Source organism: Formica exsecta, unplaced genomic scaffold (assembly GCF_003651465.1).
Source record: "Formica exsecta isolate Colony F162 unplaced genomic scaffold, ASM365146v1 scaffold380, whole genome shotgun sequence".
Lineage (NCBI taxonomy): Eukaryota > Metazoa > Arthropoda > Insecta > Hymenoptera > Formicidae > Formica > Formica exsecta.
In genome coordinates, this window is record NW_021851043.1 from 85,450 (window position 1) to 96,074 (window position 10,625).

At 50.3% G+C, this 10,625-nt stretch overlaps 2 protein-coding genes across 2 annotated transcripts; both read right to left on the reverse strand.

The window, feature by feature from the left end:
* Positions 1-206: 206 nt before the first annotated feature.
* LOC115239482 lies at positions 207-1,496 on the reverse strand. The gene is made up of 2 exons (XM_029814024.1): positions 1,048-1,496; positions 207-804 (listed from the first exon to the last, which is right to left on the reverse strand). Exons 1-2 carry the CDS (start codon positions 1,494-1,496, stop codon positions 207-209), a joined length of 1,047 nt encoding a protein of 348 aa, XP_029669884.1.
* A 1,066-nt stretch (positions 1,497-2,562) lies between these two features.
* Positions 2,563-3,375, reverse strand: LOC115239483. The gene has a single exon (XM_029814025.1). It carries the CDS (start codon positions 3,373-3,375, stop codon positions 2,563-2,565), a length of 813 nt encoding a protein of 270 aa, XP_029669885.1.
* Positions 3,376-10,625: the final 7,250 nt, after the last annotated feature.

The window sequence follows — 10,625 nt, forward strand, 5'->3', positions numbered from 1 at the left end:
GCCGTGCTGACCGGGAGGAGAATAATCTTCGACAGTAGTCGCTTAAAACTAGAGGAGGCGGTGCGCACGACGACGACCCGGACGACCCCGTCCTCCCCGGGGTGCACGCGGTCGACCCTGGCGAGGGGCCACTTATTTGGCGGCGTCGTTTCGCTGCTTAGGAGGCACAGCCGGCCTTCTCGGACTTCCTCGTCGGCGTGGCACCATTACGGCCGGTGCGTCAGCGAATGGAGGTACTCCCGGGACCACCGGCTCCAGAAATGGTCCCGCAGCTGTTGCAAATGCTGCCACCGGGATAGTCTCGTCGTAGTTTCCAACGCGAGGAATGGTTCCGGGACGGCGTTGAGTGCTGTGCCGACGAGGAAGTGGCCGGGGGTAAGGGCCTCCAGGTCCTCCGGGTCGTCGGACAAGGCCTGTAACGGATGCGAGTTTAGGCACGATTCGATTTGGGCTAACAGGGTGGCCATCTCCTCGTATGTTAGTTTCGCGTCGCCGATGACGCGCGGGAGGTGGTGCTTCGCCGCTTTGACAGCCGCCTTCCAGAGTCCACCGAAATTGGGGGCCGCCGGAGGATTGAAGTGCCATTCAATCCTCTCGGCGGCGAGACCTTTCGCGATGCGCTGGCCTTTCTGGCTGCTGGCTGCGAAGAGCGCTCGCAGTTGGGCGTCGGCACCCACGAAGTTTGTGCCGCAATCGCTATAGAGGGCTCGACATAGCCCTCGGCGCGCGATGAGCCGACGCAGCGCGGCCAGGAAGGCGTCAGCGGAGTAGACGGACGCTACGTCGAGATGGACGGCGCGGGTGCTGAGGCAGACGAAGACCACCTAAAAGGCCTTCGTAGCGCGCTGCCCTCGTCCCCCGGAGGTTCGTAGCCACATTGATCCCGCGTAGTCTACCCCTGTGTGGAGGAACGGCCGAGCCGGTGTCACTCGAGGCCGCGGCAGGTCCCCCATGAGTGGTTGCGGAGTCGCCGCCCGCCATCGCAAGCACGTTAAGCAGCGGTGGATGCTGCTTTTGACGAGCGTCCGCCCGCGGGGGATCCAGTACTCCTGGCGGATGGAGGACAGTGTCAGCTGCATGCCCCCGTGCAGGGTCCGGCGATGATACGCCTCGATGATGAGGCGAGTAATGTTTGATTCTCCAGGTAAGATGATCGGGTGCCGGGCATTATAGGAGAGGAGAGCGCGCTTGATCCGACCGCCGACTCTGAGGATTCCCTGGGGGTCTCTGAAAGGAGTTAACCGGGTAAGTTGACTTCGTGTGGGCAGAGATTTGCCCTTTTCAATAGCCGCTAACTCCTTCTTGAAGTTTTCAGCTTGGATGACTCGGATCCAACTCAGGCGCGCCTCCTCGACTTCAGATGCCCTAAGGACGCGCTGGACGACAGGATTGGCTCGTACTTCGGGCGCCAACCTCTCCAAGGGTCGGCGTAACCAGCGACAACACCAGGCAGTGACCAGTAGTAGCCGATGCAGGGCCGAGTACAGTTTCAGCATCTCGGGCTCCTGGCTTTCCTCCTTGACTTACGTGGTCGCGTGGCTCGAGGCGCGCTGCTCGGGAAGCTCGCTCTCGCCGTCACCGTCCCCAGTGGTCGTCCAGCCTCCTGTCTCCGTGCTCAGCCACGACGGACCTTGCCACCAGAGGGGGTGGTTTACCAACTCCTTCGGTGACAGCCCTCGCGAAGCGCAGTCGGTTGGGTTGTCTCGTCCGGGAAGGTGGTGCCACACGGCATTAGGCATGGACGTTTGGATCTCCGAGACACGGTTGGCCACATACGTCTTCCAGCCGGCCGGGTGGTCGCGGATCCATCCAAGGGCTACTGTTGAGTCCGTCCAAAGATGCATAGGGATGTCCGAGGCATCCAAGACGCGGCCGATGTGGCCGACAAGCCGAGAGAGCAGCGTAGCCGCACAAAGCTCCAGGCGTGGTAATGTCACCTGCTTTAACGGAGCGACCTTCGTTTTTGCGCTCAGTAAGGTGACTTTGATCTTCCCGTCCAAGGTTTCGGTTCGCAGGTACGTGATGGCCGCATAGGTCTTTTCGGAGGCGTCGGCGAAGCCATGGATTTCACGTCGGTAAGCCGTTCTGCCCGTGAGCCCACGGTGAACGCGGATGTGCTCCAGGAAGGGGAGTTCGATCTGGAACTCCTGCCACCTCTGCACATCGCCTTCAGGCAGTGTGGTGTCCCAGTCGACCCCTAGCAACCAAGTCGCCTGTATCATAATCTTGGCTCGCACTGTGGTGGGGGCGAGCCATACCATCGGGTCAAACAGTCGCGCTGTTAATTAATGGACTGTTCTTTTTGTTACAGTTGAGAGCTGGAGCGGTGGCGTTGAGAACGCAAACGAGTCCTCGTGAGGATGCCACCGGAGGCCCAAAGTCGAGTGGCTCTCCCCGGGCTGCCATCATCGAGGGTCTCGTTGTAAGAGGTCTTCCGCTGGCAGGGCCGCGAGCAGCTCGGCAGAGTTCGCCGACCATTTCTTGAGGGGGAATCCGCCCGCCCTGCAAATCAAGTGAGCTGCTGCTGCATCTCCTTGGCCTCAGCAATGGTTGGTGCTCCGGTCAGGACGTCATCCATGTAAACGTCTCGGCAAATGGTAGCAGATTTGGTTCGATTTTCAGATGCCGATTGAGTGTCTCGCCTGTCGGCAGTTTGGTCGAGCCGTTGAACATGACTCGCAATTTGGTCGTGGTGCTCGCTTCCCGCATCGCCCCGTGATGAGGGAGGTAGCATCGTGGCTCCGGAACGACGTCCGAGCCCGGGGAGACCGGCGTCATGTGCCGCAAGCTCGCGTACTGACTCATGAATTCCGTGTATAGTTCCCGGAACGAAGCCTCTCGTCCGAACCTAACCTCCATCTGCTTTAGCAACCGCAGAGCCGAGCGACGTGTGCCGGTGAGGTCCGGTAGAGGCTCGATCACCGGGAGGCGCACCGTGTAGCGCCCGTCAGGCCCTCGTGAATGCGTGCGCACAAAGTGCTCGCACTCCTGCTCGTCCTTGGAGATGGCGATGGCGGTCATCGGCATGTCCTCCTGTTCCCAAAAGCGACGCACCACGCTTGCGAGGTCGTCCTCCAGCCGGCACTGATGCGTATGCGCCGGTAGGGAGGAGGTGGTTCCGCCGATCGCTCCCGACAGAATCCATCCTAGAGTCGTGTTCTGCGCCAGCGGTTCGCGGCGCTCTTCTCTTCGTAGACCTTTGCGGAGGATGGCGGCGTGGACGTCGGCTCCGAGGAGAATGTCGACTTGGTCAGCGGCGCTGTATACGGGGTCGGCCAGTTTCAGGCCCTCCACATGTGGCCAGGTCCTCGTTCCGGAGTGCAGCCCGCCGGCGTAGACGGTGAGCCGCGGAAGTACGAGAGCGCTGACGGACATCGCCGCTCCTCCGAGTTGCGGTGACAGCGAAAGCGAGACGCGGCCCTTGGCTGTACCAGACTTCTGCCCCCCCCCCCCCCCCCCCCTGACTCCGAGCCATGGTCGATGAGCGCGAGCGCCGGGTGTAAGATGCCGTGACGGTCGGCTACTCGAACGCAAGCGGTCGCGAGAAGCACGGTGGCAAGCCGGTCGAAAGGCCCCTGCGCGACGTGTGACGATTTCGCGACGGCGTCATCGCGATATGCCTCGTGCAACGAAGAGTGGTGACGAGCTTCACACACCGAACACGCCCTTTTGGAGGTGCACTCGCCTACCTGATGCCTGCCGAGACAATTAAGGCACAACTTTCTCTGCTCGACTATCTGCTTCCTTTCCTGGGCCGTCTTCTTCTTCTACTCCTCGCAGAGCATTAGGAAGTGGTCTTGCTGGCACAACGCACAGCGGCCTCGCTTCACTTCAGGTTTGCTCTCTTGTTTTTGAGCGAGGTGGCTGCGCGTGTAATTTAGTGGGCTGGACCCTGACTTGCTCGCGGAGCCATCGGCTTTGATCGGCTGCATCGCTTCTAAGGTGTGGAGACGTCTATCAAGAAACAGCTCGAGAGTATCGAACGATGGCGGTTCCTTCGTGTCGCCAATCGAGGTTTCCCATTCGCGACGAGAGCGCGGGTCGAGGAGGTCGACGGCTAAATAGACAAACAAATCTTAACTGCAATCGATCGGTCGGCCAATGTTTTCCAACGAGCTAACTGTGGTCTTCAAGCAATGGAAGATTTTGCGGAAATCGGCCGGAGATTCACTCTTCATCTTCTGGAGCGAGATGAAGTTCGCGAGATAGGCGCGAACCAACAAGCGTTTTTTTTCATAATAGTCGCTTAACATTTTCCACGCGCTTTCGTAATTATCACCCGTAGTAGTGATTTTGCGTATCAATAACTCCGCCTCACCCTTTAAACAAGTCTTCAGGTAGTGGAGCTTCTCAACCTGAGCTATTGACGCATCCCGTCCGATTATCGACAGGAACAAGTCGCGGAACGCCGGCCGCTCTTCGTATTTCCCTGAGAACTGAGGAAGCTGGATCCGTGGCAGTGTCGTGCGTGATGCTGGTCGTGATTCGTCCCCGGCGCGTCCCGTTCCAGGCGTCCGTCTGAGGCGTTAGCCTAGTGAGCGCCTCCTCAAGCTCAAGGACCGCCGCGCGTTGGTCTACGTAGACTTCCTCCGCCTTAGCCAGGAAGTCCTGCGTCACGTATTCGTGCTTCCTAAGTTCCGCTTCATAAACGGCACGAAGTGCTTTGTGCTGCTCCTCGAATTTAGCCCATTTGGCGTCCAGCATCTTTAGCGTGGTCGCTACAAGCCCCTTATTAATTTTCGCTTGCCCTGCCTTCTTCAAATTGTCGTACGTGCGCGCGATACGTCTGAAAAGCTCGTGCTGAGCTAAGATTAATTCTTCCATTTCCATTTCAGATCACTACAGCGAGGGATCTCTTCTAAGCTCGCCTTTTCTCTGGAAAGCACAGGAGAGGATCATCAAGTGGTTCACCACACACGACGCGGATGCCGGTTGCGAGGAATCCGGCTCGACGTACCAGAAAATGTGCGCGAGTGAACGCGGGAGCGCGAGGATCGCGTGAAATGGACACGAAAGCGGTTTTGTAAAAAGCAGTCAATTTATTTTTAGCAATAAATAATTCACAAGATTCGGTTCGATAAGATTTAAGCTAATCTTAACCGTGTATGGCTCCGGCGAGCTACCGGGAGCGCAACAATAATTCTCCACGAGCGACGGATCGATCTCGACGCAAATATTCGCAAGCGACGAATATTTCGCAACGGAGAGGCCGCGAGGTTGATATTTACGAGCGACGAATATCCTCGAAAACTAGCGTATTCGCGTACCACGAGCGATGGTCTAAAGACAAAGCGAGCTACTTTAACTTTTGCGAACGTTTTCGAAACGGAGAAAATCACACACTGTCACGTCAAAGATATCAGATCAAGTGCGCCCGGCGGTTCCCCGAGAGAGCTTTTATACAACCGTTCTTTTTGTGTTCTAGAATTTTCTACATGTTTGTCTCAAAAGATCGCGCCGGTTCTTGTTCGCGATGATTAGTTTAAATTGAACGTTGTTATTGCAATTTGTTTGTCGTTTCAGGCTCTCCCGGGTGACCGCTGCGTGGCCCGCATCGATAGGCACGAACGATGCCGCGGGCCGGGCGCGATTCGCGTAGCGCCGCTGTTGGAGCGCGCTCCTATTTGTCGCGCGCCGCGTGACATGGCTGCGAGAGCGCCAATTTTTGAGCGCGCTTAGCCGCCCTTCGTTATAGCTCTCATTATCTTATAATAATTACTCTCTTATTATTTCTGTTTGTTCGGTTTCGAACACTAATAAAAGCGCGGAAGGACGAAACCGCGAAAATAATGATAAATTGAGCGTTATTACGCACAGTAGTAAAACTTCGTCGAACACACGCGACAAAGTAATAGACTTATGAAACGCGGAAAAAATCCGCGTATGAATCTGCGTACGGAAAAAAATCTAAAGCAAGTAAGAATCAGATGGAAACTATTCTAAAATCAGTTGAAGGAACTAATAATAGTAAAACAATCTTTCAAAAAAATCTAGAACCAAATGACATTGCCGAAAAGGACGTAGATTCATCCGCCAATACGCTAATATTAAGCAATAGCGAAACCGTATTAGAAAGCAGCGAAGCACATTTACTGAGCGATAATGTAAGTCTTGGTAAGGAACACAAATGTACTAATAAACAGACTCTGGAAAATTAGTACTAAGCAAGTCATAGGGGATGAACTATGTAAAAAAGCGATAGAAAGTAAGGATAATCTAGATTTTAAGGAAAATTCTGTAAAATCTATAGATTTAGATAAACAAGGAACTTGTCAAAAACAGAACGCAAATGGATGCGTTTATATGAAGTTCGGCCCATTAACCACATCCCAAGAAAGCAATAACGAACAGTCAGCAAAGATGACATCGTGTTATGGATCAACACCTGTCACACCTAAGAAGGAAGAAAAGGCTGAAACAAATACAAGCAGACGTCAACTTTTCAGAAATATTGAGAGGCCTGCAACAGCAGAAAGAAAAAAAACCACTAACACTGCGCAAGCTATATTCATGGCATTACAAGCAGACAAAGTTGAACAGACATGGTTCAACAAAACAATATTACGAGATGAAAGAAGAAGTTCAGCGGTCCAGGTAACTACGATGGTAATCATTAAACCCATCGGACAACGAGACGGTCTCGTAAAACCCATCAATATCAACGTGTTGATGGACAGCAACAAAATTGTCCAGAACATCGACTTTGTCGAAAGAAAAGATATCATCGTGCCAAAGAATATCACGAAGAAAACTGGAAACCCAGCATACACGGCAAGACATTGAAGGAACTTCGCCGATCTCGTAAATCTCGGCGAAGCTCCTTGGAGGGAGTAATGAAGCCGGGGACTAAATCGTGGAAGCCGGGAAACCCAGGAATCCGGGAATCTCCAGGAGGACGAGAAAGCGTAAGGAGGCCGGAAAACACCGGAAAAAGACAGTGTGAAAACGTAGGCCACACAAAGGCAAGACACGACATTGTGAATTGCCAAAAAAACTGTTAATATTAACAAGCCCGAATATTGCGTTAACCATGCGGCGAAAACGCATGAGTACAATATACCAAATATATAGGCTAAAACTATTATACTGGCTAATCGCGCATACGTTAGAAACCATACACACTACGTACTCTTTAATTCATTTGCATAAGATTTTAAACGCGATTCATAAGCGAAACATAAAGAATAGGCTTAGTTAAATATAAATATGTAATTAGTCATTAAGTTGAACGTGCGAGTGCGATATTTTATTGTTTTTTAAAGTGCAAATGATGCGTAGACGTTATACGAGGTTTTATAGCGCGGAACGTTATGATATTACTTATTTATAAAATGCGTGATAAGTTTTATTAAATTTGTGATATCAGAGTACAAAAGTGTAGCACCCGAAGTGCTACACTCAAGGTGCAAATTATTTGCACTCTTTAGCACATAGTATAGCGAAAATTGTATATATCTTGTTTTTAGACACCTTGTACATATTTAGAGTATAGATTTTAAGGAAAAAGCGATCCGAGCGAATTTTAAGTAGCTACACCCGTTGTGCAGCACTTAGTATAGGTGCATGCACTATAGCATAACATGCGTGCGCGCCCGGGAGGCGTGTTCAAGAAGAGAGGGGATCCCGAAAGCGGGAGAACCCGAAGAGTAGGGAAGGGTATAAGAGCGAGCGCAGAGCTGCTCTCGAGGCCTTTTCCCCGGAAAACCAAGCGTGCGATAAAATACGCGACTCGGATATTTTGAAAAGGAAATAGTCGCGATATTAACAGTCTCGAAATATTAGAGATACGCGACGGTGACAAAAGGCAAGGCCTTTTTACCCGGATATTAAGCGTGCAATAAAAAACCTCTTACGGGTATTTCATAGAACAAAGTCGCGACAAAAAATCTCGTGCGTGGAAGAGACTCGCGATAGAAATTATAATAAAGGCAGTTTTATTATATTTAAAATTAAAGACTGAAGCGCGATTATATCTCCGAGTTGTAGAGAGCCGCGAAAAAACTTCTGTGAACAGAGAGAAACATTATTTATATTTATATTCACATATTTAAATATATTTTATACTTTTATATATTAAAAGTAAAGTGAAAGTAATTTACTTACCTCGAATCTGTGAAAAATCCTTCCTGTGTCCACTCGTCGAACCAGAGAGATCCAAAGGGTAGTCCAGCAGTCCTTGGACATTGATCCGGCGAATCCAGCGGCGACCTGAAACAAAGAAGAAGAAAGGGATTAGGAAAAATTCCCAAGCAGCCAAGCAGTTAAGCAGTGATGTTAATAACAGCGCAATCCAGACGCTGAGCATTCTTCCGACGGCAGACCAGACGAGGCGTCGTTTGAGGGCATTCCTTGTTCGTTGGCGGTTAAACAAACTGGCGACCGTTTAAATAAGGTAGGAAAACCTGTATTCTGTGTAGAATTCTCCATCTCGACTAGTTTGTCCGGTCACAACCTAACCTGTAGCCGGGGAGGAAACCCACCAGCCCTGCAGCCCTGAAACCCAGCGAGGCGAGAAATCCGGCGTTTACGGCAAGACACGAAAAAACCTTCGCCGAAGCTTAAGCTCCAGGCAAAGCTCTTTGGAGAGGGCAATGAAGCCGGGAACCAACCATGAGAGCCGGGAAATCCAGGAACTCGGAAAAGTCATCCAGGAGGCGCAAGAAGATGAGAAAACATGGGAAAAAGGGCAAGACACAAACATGGGAGAGGGTGGATAATATGACAACCCACACAAGCCCGAACATTGCGCTAATCATGCGGCGAAAACGCATTAACATTATGTATAGCATATATAGATTAAGATTATTATATTGGTTAATTTTTCACACATTAGATACGATACATACCACGTACACGTTGTTTCACTTGTATGAGATTTTAAATATTATATATAAGCGTAAAAGACGATTTTGTATATAAATACGCTTTTAGAAATAAGCGAGGTATAAGAAAGTGCTACACTTTCTGTACTTTTGTGTACCTGAAAATATTGTGAAAGCTGCACTTTGGCACTTTTAGCCGAACTTGTAAAATAACGGCGAGAGTGTTCTAGTCGGCTGATTAGCCATTATAATTAAGTTGTTAAAATCTTGCGTTGACCATGTTGTACAGTAGGGCTATTTTAGTTATATTAAGTATTATATTATTAATTTTATATAGTTTTATATAGTTTTAAGCGCTAATGTATAAGTACGGCGAAAAGCGGCGCGCGCATGCGTCGTACCGCCCAGCGGCGCGTAAGAGACTCCGCGTAGTGGGAAGCCGAAGAGTGGGAAGAACTTTTTAATGGGAATGGGTATAAAAGAGCGCGCGGGGCGACTCTCAGGGCCTTTTTCCCGGATAACCAAGCGTACTTAAAAAACGTTACACGGGTAATAGAAAAAGGAATAAAGTCGTAATAAAAAAATCTCGTATAGAAAGATTCGCGACGTTAAACAAAGGCCGGGTTCTTTCCCCGGAAGTCTAGATACGAAGCGCGATAGATCTCCGAGTTGTGGAGATGCGCAGTAAAAGCTCTGTGAAAAGAAGAGAGTTATTTTGTGAACATTTTATATTCTTTTAAATATATTTATACACAGTTATATATTTAAAAGCAGTGTTATAGTTCATTTACCTCGAGTCCGTGATAAATCCTTCCTGTCTTGACGAATCGATCCAGAGATACCCAAAGGGTAGTCCAGCAATCCATGGGCGTTGATCCGGCAAATCCAGCGGCGACCTGAAGCGGAAAACAAAAGGATTAAGAGCCAGAGAGGGAATTTTTTGCGAGTGTCGTAGCGCCGCACAAATAGCGTCGTTCCGACGTATAACCAAAGGCGTCTAACCAGTTGCATCCAGAGGGTAGTCCAGCAATCCATGGGCGTTGATCCGGTGAATCCTGCGGCGACCTGAAATAGAAGAAAGAGGGATAATTATCAAAACTTGACGGAAAGTCAAGCGAACACGCGACAGCGTAGAGAGCAGCACAATCCTGACGCTGAGCAACCCGTCCGACGGCAGACCAGGCGAGGCGTCGTCCGAGGGCTTTCCTTGTTCGTTGGATGGTCAAACGAACTGGCGACCGTAAAACAAGGTAGGAAAACTTGTATTTTGTGTAGAATTCTCCATCTCGATCTGTTTGTCCGGTCACAACCTAACCTAACCTTGAAGTCGAAAGGGAAAAATGACGGCGGAAGATCCCCGGGAGTCGAGGGGAGCGACCAGGTGCAGAAGGAGGTCAAAACAGCAAAGAAACCACCGAGGTACAAGAGTGTACAAAAGCAGGTCAAGGGACCAGAAATGTCCGGCAAAATCGTTATTTTATACGATTTCTATGGATTTTCGGACCCGTCAAAATATATCGATAAGGCGGCCATATTGAGTTCTAGGGCTTTAGTATACTAGGTCGGGTCGTGTATATGTATGGTCGGCCATCTTGGCCGCCATCTTAGATTTAGACGTCTGCCTAGCTGGCCCCCCACATTGCACAAATTCAATAAAAAAATTATATAATTATGCGCTAATTATGCGCTCACCAAATTCATAAAAAAAAATTTTTGCGCTCTTTTAGTTTAGCAAAAAAAAAAATTTTTTTGTGGGGGGGCTGAGTGGACGGTCAGCGAGCCCCCCCACCCTATAATAACAAT